Below are 22,771 nucleotides of genomic sequence, written 5' to 3'. Positions count from 1 at the left end.
CCAAAAGCAAATCAAAATGTCAACCCTTCAGTGATGAAATTTGAGTTGTCAGTTGAAATACCTACTAAGAAAATGATATCAGCCTGCAACACCTTTAACCCCTCCGACTTTTCGCGAACTTGAAGCTAAGATGTCTTTATCGAAATGTCAATTTCACGAAAACGTTGTGTTATTACCGCCTCACAATCAAAGCTCTATAAATGAAACATTACTGAACGGAGCCGAATAGTAAAAACTGTTTTAGAAAGGTTACAAAATAGGCTTTCAAATTGTTGTATCATAAATAAATATTAACATTTGTAAATATTTAAATTTAGAATGGAAACATGAAAAAATTGTAAAAATGACTCACCTGTAATGTTTTATGTAAAAACGATACTAAAATCACGGATAATGTAAAAAAAAACACTTATTTCATCGTACAAATGTACAATAAACAATTCTGTCACTTCACTTTTTGACCATTTCATACAAAATATATTTTTAAAAAAACAATTAAACTTGCGAGGCGGGTCGGCACGTCAAACGGCTTTCTTGGCGTCGTTTTACGATTTGGCGGGTAAAATTTGCTTCCACTGAGTAGGTCTTTTTACGGGTTTCTATGGATAACTTTGAATAGAGATGTGAAGCTTCATTCAATACGAATATTCTACTTTTTGTTTTAGGGATGTCACTAGAAGAATAACGGAGTTATGACGATTTTTGTGGAAACACACGCGTTGACGTGTAAACACGCTTATTGTACTTGACTGCTATCGTTATTTTATCGTGTATATCTGCTTACGTTGCTGACCGGTTAAAGAATTTTTCGAGTTTCGGATGGTTGTACAAATTGAATCTGCTGCATTTGATTGTCGTTGCTATTTAGAAATTGCAAAATTAACCACTTTTAGGAAAATATTGGCGTAGTAAAAAAATTGAGAAAAATTATTAATCTACACAATAAATTATCCATGGCAACTAATAAGACGAGAGTTTTATACGAGTACACGACTGATAAATAAATAAGAAAACTTTAATAAGCTTCTTTTGAATTGTAGCCAGGCATATCGGCATAGCCGACCAAACACCGATGATATGAAATCAATCATCTACAGAGTGACTGCTATCGTTATTTTATCGTGTATATCTGCTTACGTTGCTGACCGGTTAAAGAATTTTTCGAGTTTCGGATGGTTGTACAAATTGAATCTGCTGCATTTGATTGTCGTTGCTATTTAGAAATTGCAAAATTAACCACTTTTAGGAAAATATTGGCGTAGTAAAAAAATTGAGAAAAATTATTAATCTACACAATAAATTATCCATGGCAACTAATAAGACGAGAGTTTTATACGAGTACACGACTGATAAATAAATAAGAAAACTTTAATAAGCTTCTTTTGAATTGTAGCCAGGCATATCGGCATAGCCGACCAAACACCGATGATATGAAATCAATCATCTACAGAGTGACTGCTATCGTTATTTTATCGTGTATATCTGCTTACGTTGCTGACCGGTTAAAGAATTTTTCGAGTTTCGGATGGTTGTACAAATTGAATCTGCTGCATTTGATTGTCGTTGCTATTTAGAAATTGCAAAATTAACCACTTTTAGGAAAATATTGGCGTAGTAAAAAAATTGAGAAAAATTATTAATCTACACAATAAATTATCCATGGCAACTAATAAGACGAGAGTTTTATACGAGTACACGACTGATAAATAAATAAGAAAACTTTAATAAGCTTCTTTTGAATTGTAGCCAGGCATATCGGCATAGCCGACCAAACACCGATGATATGAAATCAATCATCTACAGAGTGACTGCTATCGTTATTTTATCGTGTATATCTGCTTACGTTGCTGACCGGTTAAAGAATTTTTCGAGTTTCGGATGGTTGTACAAATTGAATCTGCTGCATTTGATTGTCGTTGCTATTTAGAAATTGCAAAATTAACCACTTTTAGGAAAATATTGGCGTAGTAAAAAAATTGAGAAAAATTATTAATCTACACAATAAATTATCCATGGCAACTAATAAGACGAGAGTTTTATACGAGTACACGACTGATAAATAAATAAGAAAACTTTAATAAGCTTCTTTTGAATTGTAGCCAGGCATATCGGCATAGCCCACCAAACACCGATGATATGAAATCAATCATCTACAGAGGTAGGTGCTCTCAGTATAGCCGAGGTGAAAGACCATCATTCAGAGTCAAAACGTTGCTTGAAGTGGTTTTAGCCATATTTGAATAACTCTTAATAATATAATAATATTTGGCTAATTTATATAGCGCCGTTTTCATGAGAAATCACCTCAAGGCAGCAATATTATTATAAGTGTTTTAGTTGCGCGTGAGGTTTAAAATTGAATAGCCTTAAATGTGTACCCTTCACCCCCCTTTGCCCCTTGTCCCCTTTCCTTGATCCGGGCCCAGAGACAAGGAGTATTGTTATCAGTGTTATCGTTGCATCTTACCCGCGAACATTTTTGTGTCATATTGAAACCCGCATATGTTGAACTCGGCCGTGACTATTTTGGAGCACACATCGTCCAGTGAAACGTTTTTACCCGCCGCAGTGAATTTCACTGTCTTGTTTTGTTTTGTGTTAAGTGTTAATGTTAATTGTATGCAAACTGATAAGAGAACAGAACCAGCGGCTTAAGGAGAACGAGACCAGGGTAAGTCTTTGGCCTTTCCTACTCATTTTCCTCTTGCAAACACTAAGGCAATTCAATTCGTTTTTTTGTTTGTCTTAGTCTATATCGCATCCGCACCGCAACCCCCCGCACAATTGCGTACGAAAGATTTCCGCACAACCATGTTTTATTATCTTCCTTTTTTTGTCACAAATAGTGATAATGATATCCTCATTGGGATCTCCGGGGCTGAGGATGTAATTTATATATTATTGAAATTTAATAGTATGTGTTCTTTCTGATATAATTATAAATATATTACATGTTGTTTTTTAGTTCCGTTGAGTGGTTTCAGTTGAAGTCTGTATTTGGTCTATTTCTGATCTCCCTATGTTATATATCCAGTTTATATTTGAGATTTAAATGTTAAAATATTGTTGTTAGTTTTGTGAATGAGAGTGGGATTTTGTTTTAGAGTTTAGTACCATGGTATGGGAAGCTTTTTAGCCCAAATGTTGTATTTGTAGTTGCTTGTTGGATACGCCTTTGACCATGAGATCTAGTGTTTCTAATGTGTTTGTTGTTATTTCTTGTTTTGTATTTATGAATGTAAAGGAGCATTGTCTTAGAACCACAGACATATGAATATTAATAGACGAGAAGTTAAAGGCGAGGGGTTAAACCAAGAGTTGCGGGATGCAGAGAGGAAAGCTGACTGTGATTCGTCAATAAATCAATCTGACAGTAAATAGGCATCTCGAATTATAATATCACCATTTAGTTCTTAAAGGTAAAATCTGCTTTTGAATGAATAGACATTTTTACATGGGAGCGCAAATTACTCGCCACGTTATGAACAAATTTGCGAAGTCCAAATTCGGCAAAATGAATTACTTCTATTTTCAGAGTCGAATATTTTGTTGACGTATTTAGTTAAAACACTATTATAAATGTTTCATAATTTACTTCCCAGTAAACAACGATGAGCACACTTTAGAATCGCTACATTCGACCAATGTTGGAGGGTTGTCACAACCGCTCTGTTCCTATTAATAATAAAATAATGAAATCTTTAAGAAAATATATAACATTTCACTTTTAAGAAGATAATAGAAAAGTAAAACAACTAAAAAAACAAATGAAATTATATACACACAGCTTTTACCAGCGATTCCTAAGAGTATTTGGAGTAAAAATTTGGGCATCATTTTGCCGTACGATGACACTTTTTCAATTAAAAACAAAAACATGTTTTTCTATCACACATCGCCACTCGGTATAACCTAGCGCATTACGTGATATGCACTCCTTCTCGTTCCAGCAGTACCGTACATGCGAAATAACGCGCGTACCTAACACGTGGTCCGTTGCGACGTGTGATAGAATGATCCAAAAATAATATATGATCGGTGGCGACGTGCAATAGAAAAATATAATATTTTTGATTTGAATAGATAAAAAATATCATCAGACAGCATTAATGACACATACATTTTTCATTCCAAACATGCTCACTGTATCCAAATTTTACTTCCAAACATACCAATTTTTCACAATTGATAACCAACCATTTATCCTATATTAAGTGTTGTTTATGAGTTGTGTAAAATTCAAAACTCGTTTAGTAATAACGCCATTTAAGTGGAATAAATTTAAAAATGATTGGTTTAGTATCCTTTATTAATACGACGGAGTTCCAGCAAGATATAACAGATGAAAAAATAGACGTTCCAAATGATACGATTATGTATGTTATCAAAGCGCAAAAGGCGAAGGCACATCCCTGATTCTTATGCAAACGGCTTTGTGTTTCGCGTCCAGACGTATCTCGATGTGATAGTATATGTTTCTACAACTGATCCATATTATACGATGTGAATAAGCTTAAAATAAAGTAAAATAATGCTTACATATGGAATGTAATACGACAATTGGGTTTATTCTCTTTTTCACATCTATTTTTACAAATTTTCATAGCACAAGCCACCATTTTGCCGTGTTATTTCGTAAAATGAACCGATGATGCCTCGACCATAGGTCGACGCTAGTTCGCACAAGAATGATGACGTCACATTTTCTAAATTCATGGGAGGCCATACGCGAGCACAGCCGGCTCCAATGGAACCGGTATGGGGAGTGGGGAATAATACGCTTTTAATCACTTAGGGCAGGTCTACTAATATTCATATGTCTATGCTTAGAACAGAATTGTTTAATTGACATGATATTAAGTTTGTTTTCGTCATTGCTAGTTCTTTCAGAATGATTTTCATTATGACTTTTTGGGTTCTAATGAGTGATTTTAGGATATTGTCATTTGCACTACCAGGTACATTTCAACCTTTGCCACCCCTCTCCCTTCCAACCTTTGTTGGGGACCTCACAGCGCCACTGGCTCCTGACATTTGGGATTCTTGTACGTTATTCACATTTAAGGCGATATAATACGATTGCCCGATGCTCACATTTTAAATATTTCTAATGAACGTATTACTAACATCTCAAATGTTTCTAGAGGATGTAAGTTTTTTATCTATGTAAAATGGTTTGAAACTTTTATAAATCGTTTGTAAACAATAAAATTAGCGGTAAGCACCAGATTTTATTTTCCTCGATGATGAATTAGTACTTCCCAAGGGATCCCTCTAGAAACATTTGAGATTTTAGTAATACATTCATCAGAAATAATTCAAATAAAGCCCACGGAAAGATTGTTTTTCTAGGCCTGCTAGAGTAAAGTCGACCGTTTGTGCGTCCATTATGTCAGGCCGTGTGCCGAATGTTGTTTTTACATGACTTCATCACTTATGATTCCCACTTTATTTTAGAGATTTGGATAGGGCAAATTCAGGTCTGACCAATACACCAGGGCCGCTCCTTGCATATTGTTATGCACGGCTGCTTCACTTACGTCGTTAAGATTCTGGCTTTATTTTAGGGTATTGTCTCATCTTATCAGGTAAACGATGCATGCAACAATAGGTGTTGAACAATTTTAAAGTTCTGATGATGACAAATGAATATGATAAGAAAATTTGAAGCTATGATAGATCTATGCTATGATAATTGTCCATAAATCTCTCGTTTTTTTGTTGTTTATGTTTTTTTTCTTCCTCAGTATTTTGGTACATGAGAAAACAACAGCCTGAGACCAAAGTGTCCTACTATTATATTATTTGATTGGATAAAAAATATTGACCTGTTGAAACAGTGCCTGTATTTAACAGGTGTTGTAAATTGAAAAACAAGCAGGTTAGTAGAGAGTAAATGGTAATATGAATGGCAATGCGACGGCACTGCTCTAGGTTTAGTAATGAATGATGCTAGGTCACCACCTACCTGTACCTTGTCTGTAGTGGGGGGGAGCGGTTCCGCCAGCGGCCAGCGGCGGGGGCAGGGAGGGCGCGGCGGGAGCGCTCCCAGGAGCGGGAGCGGGACCGGTACAAGCGGCGGCGCCGGTCCTCCTTGTCCGAGTCGCTTTTGCGGTCGCGCCGGCTGTTGCGGGCCGGCAGGGGCTCGTTCATACTGTCCTCCAGGAGGTCTGGCATTACCTGCAAAACAAACGCTCATGTATTGGTGGTGATGGAATGAATGTCAATAATCAATACAATAATCCTGAACTGGGTAACTGAGTAAAATGCAAAAGATATGGAATTATGACAAAGGCATAACGAAGAACACCAATACACTATGTCTGCGCACTGAATTTCCACATACATATTTCTATATAGTGTGGAAACAAAAAGAAACAACTACAAATACGTATCTTTCGGTTACATGTGTCTTTTGCGTGGGGGGAGGTTCTTCAGCCCCAGGTCCTCCTTCTCTGAATTCTGAATGAGAAGCTTACGAAAATATGTATTGTACCTTGACTAGTGTCTGTTCCGTTGCGTAGGCGGGCTTTTCCTTTGGCACAGTGGCGGGCACGAACTTGGTGGTACGGTTTAGGACGATGCGGTGTTTGGTGGCCGAGGCGCTCTCTCTCTTGTCGGCGTGGCTGCGCGGGGCGAGGCTCTTCAGCTCCAGGTCCTCTTTCTCCGTCTGAAGAAGGAAAAAGTATTATTATTAAATAAAATTGTTTTTGTAGGATTCATAATAATGGTTTTTGCTATGCTCACTGGGAGGAGTTCCTGTGTCATGACAGGCTTATAGATTTGTTTTTACATTAATAATCTTTAATATCAAATTGCTTAACAATCATGATGAGAGGGTATGTTCTGGCGCAGGGGTGCCCAACCCAAATCTCTTGGTGGGCCAAAAAAAATTACTGAGCACACAGGTGGGCCACACAGTGAATAAGGCCAGATTGTGAATAATTCGCATCTCGGGGCGGGTGGCTAGAATATTGGTGAATTTTAACCGAATTTGGTAAGTTTTCAAAAAATCTTTAATTGGGCTACAGGTTGAGCATGCCTGTTCTAGGGTTCAAGCTGCCCCATTATGCTTCTTGAGTGCGGGGTGCCGATATATAATATAGGCTCGGCCATATAAAACGTCTCGCATACTTCACCAAATGGGGAACATTATCTTGAAAATATTTCCAATTATTGGCATGTTATTGCCATAAACATTAAAAATATTAATTTCAGTTATGATTCTGTCTGCAACACCGGTTCAATGAACTCTACAATTCGAATGTCCTTTGCTTTTCAAAATTGTAACTGATGATTGTGGGAACAATTCAGACGAGCGATAAAGTAGGTAGCAAAATTATATGAATTAATTCTACATTTGAAATGTGAATTTATTTTGTTTAAAAATTTAACAGATGTCAAAATTTTTCAAGTTATTATAATGGTGTTATTTCGAAAGGTAAATTTCTGATCGTCCTAAAATTGACAACTTTTATTTTTGAAAGACAATGTAGTTGCGCGTTAGGTTTTAAAATTGAATAGCCTTAAATGTGTACCCTTCACCCCCCCCCTTTGCCCCTTGTCCCCTTTCCGTGATCCGGGCCAGAGACAAGGAGTATTGTTATCAGTTGTTATCGTTGCATCTTACCCGCGAACATTTCGTGTCATATTGAAACCCGCATATGTTTGAACTCGGCTGTGTTTTTTTGGAGCACACATCGTCCAGTGAAACGTTTACCCGCAGCAGTGAATTTCACTGTCTTTTTGTTTTGTGTTAAGTGAACGAATGTTAATTGTATGCAAACTGATAAGAGAACAGAACCAGCGGCTTAAGGAGAACGAGACCAGGGTAAGTCTTTGGCCTTTCCTACTCATTTTCCTCTTGCAAACACTAAGGCAATTCAATTCGTTTTTGTTTGGCTTAGTCTATATCGCATCCGCAATACCGCAACCCCCCGCACAATTGCGTACGAAAGAGTTGCGCACAACCATCAGATTGGTCCAATTTCGAACCGGATTATATTGTATTACTTTCGTCCGCAATTGCAATCTATAATCATTATTTGTACCAAAATCATGGCATTTGCATTATAAATGAGTTAAAATTTAGTTCGTCAAATAGCTATATTAAAAACGAATTACATTTAATTCCTCGTGGCAAATTATAGGTTGACAATACATAATTTAATCGTGTATGTAGGTACCTGGTTTAACGCAAGGAATCGTATTCTAAGTAGGTACTTGTATTCAATACTCAATTCTAATACGAGTACATACTTCGCTAGCGTTAAGTACGTAGGTATGTATTAACGACCACTAATAATAGATAGTAAACAGAATAATAATTCAGTTGTTATTGAGTTTAATTTGGAAACACATATCAGAAGAATTGTTTACTTTGATCAATTACGCTAGCGTTAATTAAATTATAGCGTTATTTAAATTATAATTAATTATTTGGGTTAATTATTTATTGCTAAATACATAATGGCCACTAAAGAAAAAAGGTTGAGATTACTGACGGCTCAGCGAGATGCGTTAGATGCACGTCTTACTAAGTTATTTGAACTATCAAATAAAATTTCCGACTTGAGTATTCTAGAGGAGTTTCTTTCGTTAGTTGAAACTCTAGACTTGACTAGAAGTAAGTATGAGGACATATCTCAACAAATAAATATATTAAATTTGGAAATCGATTCAAACTTTGAACCTGATTTTGAAAGATGGTTCAAGTTCGACGATATGTACGGACATATCAAAAGAAAAATATCATTAAATCGGGAAAACACTTCGCGGGTTGTTAGTGAACAGAAAAAATGTAGTGTAAAACTCCCACCGATTGAATTGGCATATTTCGATGGGGAAATAAAAAATTGGCCCATATTTTATTCAAGTTTTATTAACACCGTACACAATAACGATACACTTTCGAATTCAGAAAAGTTATATTATTTGTTGGGAAAAATTAGTAACCGTGTTAAATCAACGTTCGCCGGGATCATTTTATCGCCGGAAAATTACGAAATTATTTTTAACTCGTTGATCGATAAATATAACGACAAAAGAGTAATATCTTCTGCATACATCGATCAAATTTTGGATTTTAAATCCTTTGCTGTTGCAAATATTAATAATCTGGAATCCTTCATTGATCATTTTGCGTCAGCTGTGGCAGCCGTTAAAAATGTAAATTTAGATAATTTGTGTGACTTTATTTTCTTACACATTGCATTGAAAAAACTTGATATGGACTCGGTGAAAGGATTCGAAACATACAATCGGGAAAATGAATTCCCCTCGTTTGAAGACTTGGTGAAATTTGTGCGTGAACAAGTTAAGATCTTGCAAAGAACCGGTTCTTCAAGGAAATCGGTGGAAAATAAAAGTGAAACTTTAAAACGGTCACAAAGATCGACGCAAGCCTATATGAGTGCTGGCAGTGAGGAAAATCGTCAGCCTATTAAATGTTTACTTTGCAATAATCTATCGCATGGAAATTTGTTTAAATGTTTAGAATTTAAAAAATTGACTGTAAGGGAACGGTTCAATTTTATCAAAAGCAAGGGATTCTGTTTTAGGTGCCTTAGTGATAGACATAAGGCTAGGACTTGCAATTCAAATCAAAATTGTCATAAGTGTAATGACAAGTTTCATCATACAATGTTACATTTTGAAGAACAGGGTGCATCGCACAAGGGGCAGTCAGACTCTCAAAATGCCCAAAGAATTGAAAACCAGAAAGCTGATCAACTGAATGATCCAAAACCGGGCTGCTCCAATTCTGATGTAGCTTTGTGTACTTTTTCAACTGTTCGATCTCATAATCTAAAGACTCATTGTACTGCATTGCTGGCTACCGCACGAGTGGGAATAATAGACGCACAGGGAAATGAACATCTCGTTAGGTGTTTATTGGACAGCGCATCTCAGAGCAATTTTATTACTCGGGATTGTTGTAGAAAATTAGGATTTTTTGAATATCAACGCCCGTCTTGTTCCACCGTTAAGGGTATTGGAGGATCGTCTAAGCCCATTACAGGCTCCATACAGACCGAAATTTACTCTCGTTTCAATCGAGCAATAAATTACAACATTACTTCATTGATTGTGAATAAAGTTACAGAGCGCTTACCTACCGCCAAAGTTGATGTACCTTCATTGTCATATTTGAATGACTTACCGTTGGCGGATGAGTCATATGGAGAACCAGGAGAAATTGACATGTTGCTAGGAGCCCAGCTCTTCCCGCATCTCCTGTTGTCAAAAAGGGTTCAAGACCCTTTTCAGAGGTATAATCTGCATGCTTTAGAAACAGTTCTAGGATACGTTATTTTGGGATCAGCACCAACTCGGGTTGAGGATAATGTTAGCGTATCTTGTTGTGCCATGCTAGAAGAACCAGATGATATTTGTCTCAAAAGATTTTGGGAATTAGAAGAGGTAAACGTACCGTCTATTAAAAGTCCTGAAGATCGTGAATGTGAGGAAATATATCAAAGAACAACCACAAGAGATCCTGAAAATGGAAGATATATGTAACTTTGCCATTTAAAGGGGATGTTTCAACCCTTGGGGATTCATTTGTAATGGCAAAGAAACGTTTTTTATGCCTTGAACGTAAATTGGAAGCCTCTCCAAAATTAAGAGAAGCTTATAATAATATTATCAATGAATATTTAGAGAAGGATTATTTGACTCTCAGCACTTCAAATGAAGGAAATGAGATGCCTTCATACATAATTCCGCACCATGGAGTTGTACGAGAGGATAAAATCACGACCAGTTTGAGAATAGTCCTGGACGCTAGCGCAAAAACAAGCACTTCCGTGTCATTGAATAATATTTTATATAGTGGGGAAAATTTACAGGGAAATTTATTTAATATAATTATGAATTTTCGTGTATTCCCAATAGCTCTTTCAGCTGATATACGCAAAATGTTTTTGTGTATAGGAGTGAAAGATAGTGATCGGAGATATCAACGAATCTTGTATCGCTTCTCGCCCAGCGAAGATATTAAAACTTATGAGTTTAACCGCGTTTGTTTTGGTCTTACATCCAGCCCATTTCAAGCTTTACGCACTATCAGGCAATTGGCCTCCGATGAAGGAGAAGCTTTTCCTGAGGCTAAGAAAATTATTGAAGAATTTTTATATATGGATGATTTTGTATATAGTATGGAAACTGAAGAGGGTGCAAAGGAAACGTCCTCTCAGTTAATCGCATTATTGAAGACTGGCCAATTTGACCTTGTCAAGTGGACCAGCAATTCGCAAGATGTTCTGGAATCTATTCTAGATTCGCATCGCTTATCAGCGATAAAGGAATTTGATGAAGTAAGCATGCATAAAATATTGGGCTTATACTGGTCACCAAATTCCGATTTATTCTCGTTTGTCACTTCTACACCTAAAACAGGTTGTACAAAACGAAATATATTGTCTTGTGTCGCAAAAATATGGGATATTATGGGCTTCATCGCGCCTGTCGTTTTATATGCCAAGCTTTTAATTAAACAATTGTGGCTACACAAATGCGATTGGGATGATGAGCCTCCCGACGATATTGTAAGGATATGGACGCAATTCTGTGAGGAACTTTCCTCACTAAATAGAATACAAATTCCGCGCCATACTGGCATCACGTCCAGTAGCATCGTAACCATTGTTGGTTTCGCAGATGCCAGCGAAAAGGCATATGGAGGTATAGTGTATTTCCATGTCCAAAATCATGAAGCAATTTCAGTACATGTTGCTTGTGCGAAATCGAAGGTTTCTCCTGTGAAAATTGTTTCTCTCGCACGATTAGAACTTTGCGCTGCATTAATACTTGCAAAATTAATGCATAACGTAGTAGAAACCTTAGAAAAACGCTTGAAAATTGAAAATATATACGCATTTACTGATTCCACTGTAGCACTTTGTTGGATTCAGTCTTCTCCGCACCGTTGGGGGACATTCGTGGCTAATAGAGTTGCTAAAATTCAATCTGAATCATCGGCTACCTGTTTTAATCATATAGCAGGCACAGATAATCCCGCTGATTGTCTGTCACGAGGGCTTACCCCCAATCAAATTTTAGATCACCCGCTATGGTTTCATGGCCCACCGTGGATGAAATTTAGGCCTGATCGGTGGCCCATTACCACATTTGATGTTACTATGGTGACAGAACTACCCGAACAGAAGTCTATTTCGTTAGTAATGACTTCTGGTTTAGAAGAATATGATATTCTTACCCTGTCAAAGCGCTTTTCCTCGTGGAATAAATTATTACGATGTTTGGTTTACGTATTTCGTTTTCTTAAGGTGTTGCCATATCGAAAATATATAAGTGGGTCAGATTTAGAGTTCGTTGAGCTTAAAATATTGCGCGAAATACAACGAGCGTACTTTCCCGGGGAATTGATAAATCTACAACAAGGAAAGACGTGTAAACCCGTATTTCAACGTTTGAGACCGTTCTTGAATGACGGAATCATAAGGTTGGGAGGTCGTTTAGTTAATTCGGATTTAAATTATGATCAAAAGCACCCCATAGTTCTCCCGCGAAAGGATCACGTTTTAAATTTGTTGGTTGATCATTGTCACTCGGGTTCCGCATTATTAATGTCTATTTTGAGGCAAAAATATTGGATACTGTCAGCCCGTAGTTTAATTCGAAATCGAGTACATAAATGCAATTCGTGTTTTCGGCTACGCCCTAAAACAATTGCACCTTTAATGGCGGATCATAGAGATTGTCGTGTCATTCAGTCTATAAAACCATTTACGCATGTGGGTATAGACTTTGCCGGGCCTTTAAGGATAACCGTATCACGCGGACGTGGAATTCGTTCTCAAAAGGCGTATATTTGCTTATTTGTGTGTTTGACAACAAGAGCTATACACCTTGAATTGACATCAAGTTTGAGCACCGAATGTTTTCTGAACGCATTCAAACGATTTCTTTCTAGGCGTGGTCCTGTGTCAAATTTATACTCAGACAACGGAACTAACTTTGTAGGAGCCAAGAGAAAATTGAATGAATTGCACGCATTTTCGTCATCTTCACATTTTGGTGAAGAATTCGCAAGTATTTTGGCCAATAATAGAATAAGCTGGCATTTGAATGCGCCAATAGCACCCCACTTTGGAGGAAATTGGGAATCCAATATTAAAAGTATGAAGAATCATCTTTTTCGGGTAATAGGAGATCAGATTCTATCGTTTGAAGAGGCAACTACAGTACTTGCACAAGTAGAAACCATTCTGAATACGAGGCCATTGTGTAGAACGCTCTCTTCAGACCCCTCCGAGCCCCTTGCGTTAACGCCAGCTCACTTCTTGACGACAACTCCCTTAAAACACCTGCCCGCCATGGAAATCGAGAAGGATAATTTGAACCTTCTATCGCGTCATGATTTACTCGATAAATTAATTCAATCATTCTGGAAGCGATGGAGATTAGATTACTTGCATACTTTGCAAGTACGTCCAAAATGGAATACTCCTACTAATCCAGTAAAGGTCGGCTTAGTAGTAATAGTGGGAACTGAAAACGCCCCACCATTACACTGGCCGTTAGCTATTATTGATGAAGTTTTCCCCGCAAAGGATGGAGTAATTCGTGTTGCTCGTGTCAGAACAGTGCTGGGATCTTATATTCGCCCAGTAATACGGCTATACCCTTTGCCAACTCAATAGTAGTCTAGTAGCATTAGGTTTAGTCAATGTAGGTTAGGAAATTTAGGATAACTGTAGGTTATGTTAATTTGTTTATATGATAAATGCCATGACAATGCGGTTTTAAAAGGGGTGATTTCGCACCCTTTCAAGGCGGGGGGATAGTTGCGCGTTAGGTTTTAAAATTGAATAGCCTTAAATGTGTACCCTTCACCCCCCCTTTGCCCCTTGTCCCCTTTCCGTGATCCGGGCCAGAGACAAGGAGTATTGTTATCAGTTGTTATCAGTTGTTATCGTTGCATCTTACCCGCGAACATTTCGTGTCATATTGAAACCCGCATATGTTTGAACTCGGCTGTGTTTTTTTGGAGCACACATCGTCCAGTGAAACGTTTACCCGCAGCAGTGAATTTCACTGTCTTTTTGTTTTGTGTTAAGTGAACGAATGTTAATTGTATGCAAACTGATAAGAGAACAGAACCAGCGGCTTAAGGAGAACGAGACCAGGGTAAGTCTTTGGCCTTTCCTACTCATTTTCCTCTTGCAAACACTAAGGCAATTCAATTCGTTTTTGTTTGGCTTAGTCTATATCGCATCCGCAATACCGCAACCCCCCGCACAATTGTGTACGAAAGAGTTGCGCACAACCACAATGTGATACTGAGGCAAATTTTTTTTTTAATAAACACTGTCAGCTCCACAAATCCTACAATTATAATATCCTGTGACTTTTCACAGGTCTGCGCTGGTCCGATAATAAAATGTCGTAAAAATATCATTACTTTGTTTTTCCATGGATTATTTACACTTCTCGTGAAAGTATGAAAAAAATATATATATACGCACATAGAGTTTTGATCAGATCTGAATATCCTGGTACTTTTCCCTTCTCCAATCGCATCAGCTAACTTGAAACTATTCACCATACAAAGTTGAAGAAACCAACACACATACTTTTCTGTCTCTACTTGGTGGCCTGATCTCCGCCTTATCGTCTGTCGGACTGGACGGCCCGCCGATGGCATTGTCCTGCAGCAGCGAGGAAGCCCCCGAGTGTGTGCTCACCGCCGTCGATGTGTCCGTCAAGGTGCTCTGCGTCAAGGAGACCGGAGCCAGATACTCCTGCGTCTCCAGCGTCTTGAAGAGCAGCTCCACAAAAGGTTTAGTTTCTGCAATAACAAATTGTAATTAAAATCATAGAACCCTGGCAACTCTTCTTAGAAAAGTCGCAAATGGTTTATATATCTTAATATATATATATATATATATATATATATATATATATCTTAATGTATACAATAGTGAATGGTGGAAGAAGTCTGGGACACCCAAGAAAGAGATTAGCAATAGCGAAGCATTGCAGGTCAACTATTCTTTAATATATTTGTGTTGAAACCTACATGCTTGCGAAGTGCATAATTTATTGCAAGCGCAAACTAGTTTATGACTGGCTTAAGAAACACATAAAAGCTAAATAAATAAATTACATTATACCCAATAAGCCCACGATTTTTGACGCCCACCAATGGAATTATGAATAAGAGTTATTTTGATGCAAGGAACCATAAAACTGGATAGAGCAATTTAATTTATTGAGAGGTGTATTTTTTTTAATCGGGTGATGTAAGTTCCACTGGTAAGGCATGACGAATCGCTAGATGAGGACATTGTTGTTTGGGCATTGGAAAGGTCAATAATTAACACACTTTATTGTAATTTCGGATTACAGGTGATAATGAAAAGAGAGTGGACAACCATGCACTTTACATGCCAACAGTTATCTTACTTTCATGATTTCTGCAGGTAGACGCAATGTTTCCTAGATGCGATTTACAGTAATATGGGTGAACGATGTTGGCAGGATGTGGGTGCGGTTTCATATTCATAATGGTTCAAGGGTAAAAACAGGCGCAACAGCTATTGAAGAGCGATGGGGCAGGGGTTATAAAATTGAAATACGTCATATTTGTATCAGAGCAAGAAGTACGAAGATCCAAATGAGCAAATAGAGCGTCGAAAATGTGAAAGAAACAAAACAAACACAAAGGACACCTAGTAGAAATAGTCAGATATACAGGACCTACAATGGTAGTGAAGGGATAGTTTGGGAAGCAGATATGGGTACCGCTGCCCCGGGAACCATTTAGTGGATAACCAAAACCTCTACCATAGGTTACCTCAAGTGGTTTGCTATGTTTTGTGACTTAGGAGGTGCCAGGGTTAATTGGGTGAGGTGTGTTCAGGTCTTGGCGGCGGATGCGCCTACCCACCAGCTGCGTCGTGGGCCGGCTCACGAGAGGCCGGTTTGGGGAAACCTTTCGATCTCTTCAGCTGGTCGTTGACCCCTAGATTCCTACCCACCCCTCATACCTTTTCGTTTTTTCTAAAATAAGGACCCTCCACACATCATCCTCAAAGATGACATGGGGTCTGAAGGAAATGATTCTCGTCACAGAATATCTTCAGCTATAGGTTTTGTTGAGACATTTAAACTTAATAATATGGCAACCATGACCCATCTCCCTTGTTTCGATTGTCTATGATCATTACAGATTAGTTGACATTGATATTTAGATAGTCAATGTCTTTTGTATCTATTCTTTTAGCCACACAGCTTGTATAATAAAAGATGAAAATGATAATTCCTATAAATAACCACTATCCATCCCCCACAAGTTTCAAGGAATAACCTATTTTTACAACAATACCCCCACCAAGTCTCAATTCTAAAATAAAATCAGTTATGTATGTTATTATGCACTGTGTTAAAGGAAATCTATTAATACATTAGGGACCACAACATTGAAGTTACGAATCTATTATTAAATTGGTGGGACCAGATATTTAATCCAGTCACAGCAGTGTAGTGTACGATTTTGTAGTTTTATTTTTCAGGTGATTACAAGAAAACGAGTCACAGCCAATGTTCCCACTAAGGTGTGCGGGTGTGCGGCCGCACTACCGTTAATAATTGTCCGCACACATGTTTTCATCTTCCGCACACATCTTGAAGAATCTCCAATATGAAGGAAAGTTATTGAACAAGAAAAGAGTTTATTGAAATGTTATTTATTATTTTCTGGGACATTAATTCGATTACTTATTTTAATTATCACATGAATATTCGTATTTGCGCACTAGCAGCTTTCTTCCTGGAAAAATAGAGGTAACGTTGGTTACAGCCGGTTTCAGCGGAACTATGGAATTCCCAATTTGGGGGATGTTGTTAGGCTGAAGACAGTAGGGAGGGGAAGGAGAAAGAACCTTCTTATACATATCTGGTCTCTAAACATGCCAAAATACATGAGTTTAACATTGTAATTTTTAATGGTAATCTTTCACCACAGTATCTTCCAACTCTGGAATGGGGAAAAAATACATTTAAGTATTATTTTATCAAATTGAAGCAATTCAGATTAATAACATTTTATTTTATTTGCCAGGTTTCAATTGTGCAATGAATCCAAAGACAAGGAACTTACCTCTCTAACACGGAGGTTGTAGCTTGGGTAAAAAGAATTTCAAATTATTATAAGCATTAACTACCCGCCTGAAATATCCATACAAATTGAAAATATCTCCCGAGTAAAAATCCCGGGTTCAATTTCCGTCGGCGGCATTTATTTTTACTCGGGAGATATTTTCAATTGTATGGATATTTCAGGCGAGTAGTTAATGCTTATAATAATTTGTTATCCTTTGTGCTATGCATAAAAACCTTATCTTATAAACATTTATTAAACAAAAATTTAATTAAATATTAGAAATTACTATTAAAATTGGTATTATTATAATTAATGAATTTTAACATTGGTACTATTTTACTAGTACACGACGCTACGCGTTCCTACTACATACTAGTTTGACAGAAATACAACCCGAGCATGATTTGAATGTTAAATTTGTTCTTGAGGTGGGAGAATATTTTATGTTGATGTAACCATAATTTAGTGGAATAAGTAATATAGGATTTAGCGGAGAAGATGTGGATTGATGTTGGAAAAAAAGGTTGGAACCCAACAATCATCTTTTACATTGTTTTTTTACGCTTTTTATAAAGAGAAGAATAATATTGTCTTCATCATATTAACTCCACGACTGAACGTGAACAAATTATCGAGTTCAGTACAATTCGGGTAGCGCCATGTTCAGAAATCAACTTTAAAGAGTAGCATATCAGTGGGCGACTTGTGGGTGGTTGCATCACACTATTTTTTTTTTACATTAACCCCACACAGAAGGCATATTTTGGGATGCTGTGTGGAGGGTCTTTTATAAGGAAAGGAAGGTAAAAGGTGTGAGGGTTGGGTAGGAATCTAGGGATCAGTGTGTCCAGGAGTTACAGACATATGAACATATCTCTCATATGGATCGAGAGATCAGTTAGAGAGATCAAAGGGTCTCCCCAAACCAGCCTCTCCCGATCCGACACGCCACGCAGCTGGTGGACAGGCCATCCTGAACACACCTCACCCGATGAACTCGGGCATCCCTGCTAAATCACCAATTCTAGCTTGCAACTTGCGGTGACCTATGGCAAAGGTGTTGGTCATCCAATAAATGGTTCCCAGGTACCCAAATGACCTTTAAGTACAGGGTTTTCCAATAAGAGGTGTTATTTTGATATTCAGTCGTAAAAGATCAATGGTTTCGTTGCTTGTGTGGCACGTGGCGCCGTCTCGTTGAAAGTAAATGTTGTCCAGATCAATACCATTCAATTCCGGCCATAAAAAATCATTAATCATCTCTCGACAGCGCAATCCATTCACCGTAACTGTTGCTCCAGCCTCATTTTCGAAAAAGATCCAATGATTCCGCCGGACCATAAACCGCACCAAACAGTCACACGTTGAAGATAGAGAGGCTTTTCAACAATAACTCTTCGGTTTTCCGAGCCCCAGATGCGACAATTTTGCTTGTTGACGAAGCCACCGAGGTGGAAATGGGCCTCATCACTCACGATGATTTACATTTGATTCACTCAAGTGAATTTTAATAATTTCAATGTGTTGATGAAGCGTGTATCGTTCCATTTTTATTAATGGCGTAGTTTCTACTTGTCAAATGTCAAAAAATGACAGCTTCAAAAGTAACATCTACCGAAATAGCGGGCTATTCAAAATAACACCTCTTATTGGAAAACCCTGTATATCTGTGTACAAAGGGCCAAAGAGAGGTTACAACAAAGCGGAAGAATCATACTGCGGTGAAGGATAAAACAGAACAGAAAATTATGAAATAATACGTTTGTTTTATCATGGAACCCCATATGGTGTTGGTTAGTTATTATTCCCCCACACATGGTGCTCCACACATTGTGATGTGACAGTAATAATATTTACCTGATTGTAGAAAGACATCTAGCTGGTCCACCATGCCGTCCCGCAGGTCGTCCAGTGGTTTGTCCTTTTTGACGAGGGCGTACACATATTTGGCGAGGGCAGCAGGGTCCGCCTCGCAACTGTTAAACAACAAATTATAATATTAAAATGGCCTAATAAAACTTGGTAATAAATACCTTGTGCATTACAGATGCAACTAATTAATTAAATAAAAAAAGTAATCAATGAAGATAATATTATCTAGAATTTTCAATGAAATGTGATATAGATATAAATAAGTATTTGTCTATAATAAATATTACAATGAGGTTCGTAAGCTTTAACGAATTAATCATAATAAATTGAAATAAAAAGTACTCTCTGACCAAATCACTTTCTATAATAATTGAGTAATCAGTCACCTACAAAAACAAACAATATAATTTCCTTTGTGAGTATGTCTCTCCATAAGGAGCGTGAACTTTTCAAAATTAGAACTAATCTTGAGGATATATTATCAAATTAAAAAAGAATATTTTCAAATTCAGACAAGTGGTAGGTAGGTACCAACACCTACCTATAATATATTTAAGAATGAAATTATTATTTTATTTTTATGTTTGAAATGTGTGTTCATACCATGAACCTAAAAAGCCCTGGACGAAGCAATTCAATAACAATTTGAAGCCTTAAAATCTACTTAAATCTTTTAATGGCGTATCCCAATCATTGTGTCATCAAATACTCCAAAAAAATCATAAGCCAATATAAATGCATTAACGCGAAAATAAAATAATAATAGTTCATTATCTACCACTTTACATACAAATCAGTTCAATTGTAGTCATACAAGATGGCTGCCAGGCAATTTCCCCTCACCCAAGATTTGGCTTCAATGCCATTCTTACAAAATCGCACTAATGCTCTGTCCAGGGATTTTCAGGTCCATGATTCATACGGCAGACCATTTTTAGAAAAGGAGCGAAGTCAAGATAGGCCCTTCTTCTAGGGTTTGCGTCTTAATTTTAACGATAATATTTTAGGATAACTGGACATGCTTAATACAAATATATATTTTTAAATAACTACTATTCAACTTAATTACTATGAAATACAACTACATTTTTACGCTGCGGGAGATGGTAAAAGATGTAATAAAGTTCAATTTTTTGATAAAATTTTAAAATTTCATGCTTTTTTTTATATGTTTATTTCTTGTCTGACGTATTCGTATTAAGAGTGTCCAGTTATTCTAAAAATTTACCATTTGAAAGAATTCAATGTAAGGCAAGAAATTGAACGTTATATTTAAAAATAAGCAATAGTTATCTATTTTACATGAAACATAATTTTGTGCTCAACGGAAAAATTACCTGCGTTTCGGCATGGATTGGCGAAAAACGCCATATTTAAAAGTAAGAAATTAAAAATTGACATGAAAAATTGGTAAAATTCCGCTGCACGCAAAAGCTTTTTAAAAAAAAAAACCACACTTGATTTCAACTTAAATATCTAATGGAGACAACTATTTAAGTCAGGGGTTTTTAGGGTGTTCGTTTGGGTTATTTTAAATTATTAATTTATGCGTATTTCCTAACCTTAAACGTAACTTTGATTGAGAAAAATGGAACTTTATTGCATCATTTACCATCTCCCACGACATAAATAGTTATTTCTTATAGTAATTAAGTTAAAACCAAGTGTTATTGATAGCTTTTTTTGCGTATTAAGAGTGCAGCGGATTTCAACAAGTTTATCGAAAAATTATGTCTGAATACAAAATTGTTTATTAATTTTACACCAGAAAGTGATCGGTGTGCCAGCATTATAATAAGTTGGGTTAGATTAGCATTATATACAGAATACAAACTATCTGATTTATGGTAATAATAACTTAATGTTGGATGATCGAGCACTATTTTTTTTTGAGAATCTGTAATAATTCATAACCTATAAATTGTTGCACGACTTTCATCGCTGAAATATTATCTTCAGAGGTAAAAGGCAAATTTTTTGATTACACCAATCATTATTTATGTGATGCCCGTTCAATACAAGCTCTAAAATGGTTATATTAAATTAACAATCAACTTCCCAACACACAAAAAAGATGAAAAAAAAATTGTGCATTTCGGCGGGAAAAAAAAAATTTGTCATTTACTGCAATAATGTAAGAAATACAAAACAGCTACATATCATATGGGATAAATTTTAATAAAATAATTTTATGATTTCCAAAATTACTTGAAATTAATAGATTTTAAGGTTAAACAAATCTTACTTGATCGTCTCTAACCAGCGATCCACAATCATGATTTAATGAAATAATTTATCACTTTAAGGAGTAAATCATGCACAGCAATGTAACACTTCTAATTTAAATAAACGAAAAAATTAATTCATATAAAACAAGATTACAATGTTTTTTTCAACCATTAAAATGTTACATGTTTATTTTAGAGAGATAAGAGTAATGTTAACGGCATTGGTTGGTAGATTTGATATTATCTTTTGAAATAAATTTGTTTAGAAACCCCCCCTTCTAAATTTGAAATCACAATTTTTAATTTAGTAGCTGCGTATCTAATAATGTTACAAATAATTTAGATAAAGAATGGCGTGCAAGAATATTGTACTCAGTAAGGGATTTTTAGGTTATGTTATCGAAATATAGATTAAACCAATTTTTATGATAAATTGACTGATTCGTGTGATAGAATCGCGTTTTAATTGATTGGATCTGTCTGATAATCTTAAACTTTTGGTTTTAAGGGGCAATAAAATGAAAACTGCGTATTGTGAAACATTTTTTTACGAACTTTGACAGGACATAGAATTTTTAGTCAAATAGTTTTTTTTAGTATGAATAGCCTGAAATATAATATAATTTTGATGGACAGATAAGTTAAATCATATCATTCATTGGCTTCGGTACATTTTAATTCTTAATTTGGTTTTACATAAATTATGAAAGATAATATATGAAAAAAAATCCAGATGAGGATTATATTGCATTGATTTTAGTTTATTGGAAACTTAAAGCGATAAAGCTATTGAATTTCAGCACAAGGCGCATTAAATGTATTTTTGGAAGCATATGCTCAGCAAAATGCAAATGTGATAGGAAATACTATAGATAAATTAAGGAAGCAATCTACGACTCGATACATTCGGGAGGTCAATATTCAGCAATGACAGATTACGGAGTAGAACAGAACTACAAAAAGAAAGGAAGCGAGATTTCAGTAGAGAATAAGCTTTACTATGAATTTTTATATTAGTTCTAGTCCGCGTCGCAAGGGTCGCTAGTGTTACACACAGCGATTTGAAAATCGAGCTTCCCGTCGTCTACAGCATTTGGTGATAGTACGGAAAGAAATATGGCCTACATACAGTGGTTCTAGAATGGAAGTCAGCCAAGTCTTAAAAGCGTCTGGATTTTCTATTAACATGTTGATAACTGGTAAACTCTGTAGCACAAGTGAAGTAAGGTTTCTAGCACTGCTAGGAATCACATAAACGTTGTTTAATTCCTTTAGAACAATTCGTATAAAAGTCAGAAAAATTTTACGCACTTCGCGAATGATCACAACGTTGAGTTTTTGAGTTACACTGCCATGCGATTGCAATGCCTTCTATATCATGCGAACGTTCCAAACAATTCCAAAACTCATAAATATTCTTCCTCTTCTTTTTTTAATGGCTTCTTCATCCAACAGACCAACCACGGGCACAGGCACATTCGTAATATGTTCGTAACCTTACAAACCGCCGTCATACTTGTATTAATTAGTTGAGCGTTGG

The 22,771-nt window shown here is 36.4% G+C and overlaps 1 protein-coding gene across 5 annotated transcripts in view; it reads right to left on the bottom strand.

Moving 5' to 3' along the window:
- Positions 1-22,770, bottom strand: part of swm (Zinc finger protein swm) — a 71,327-nt gene extending 48,557 nt beyond the window's left edge. For all 5 annotated transcript variants that reach the window (XM_089648404.1, XM_089648407.1, XM_089648408.1 and 2 more), the window contains exons 1-5: positions 22,361-22,770; positions 18,989-19,107; positions 14,601-14,815; positions 6,497-6,670; positions 5,975-6,180 (exon numbers count right to left, since the gene is read on the bottom strand). In XM_089648404.1, coding sequence (XP_089504530.1) covers positions 5,975-6,180; positions 6,497-6,670; positions 14,601-14,815; positions 18,989-19,107; positions 22,361-22,419 — 773 coding nt within the window. In that variant the 5' untranslated portion in view covers positions 22,420-22,770. The remainder of the gene's footprint in view (positions 1-5,974; positions 6,181-6,496; positions 6,671-14,600; positions 14,816-18,988; positions 19,108-22,360) is intronic.
- Between the last annotated feature and the right edge of the window lies 1 nt (position 22,771).

The sequence above is a fragment of the Hesperophylax consimilis genome, chromosome 27 (genome assembly GCF_061612785.1).
Source record: "Hesperophylax consimilis isolate HC1 chromosome 27, BYU_Hcon_1.0, whole genome shotgun sequence".
Classification (NCBI taxonomy): domain Eukaryota; kingdom Metazoa; phylum Arthropoda; class Insecta; order Trichoptera; family Limnephilidae; genus Hesperophylax; species Hesperophylax consimilis.
This window is presented reverse-complemented; position numbering and strand designations above follow the sequence as displayed.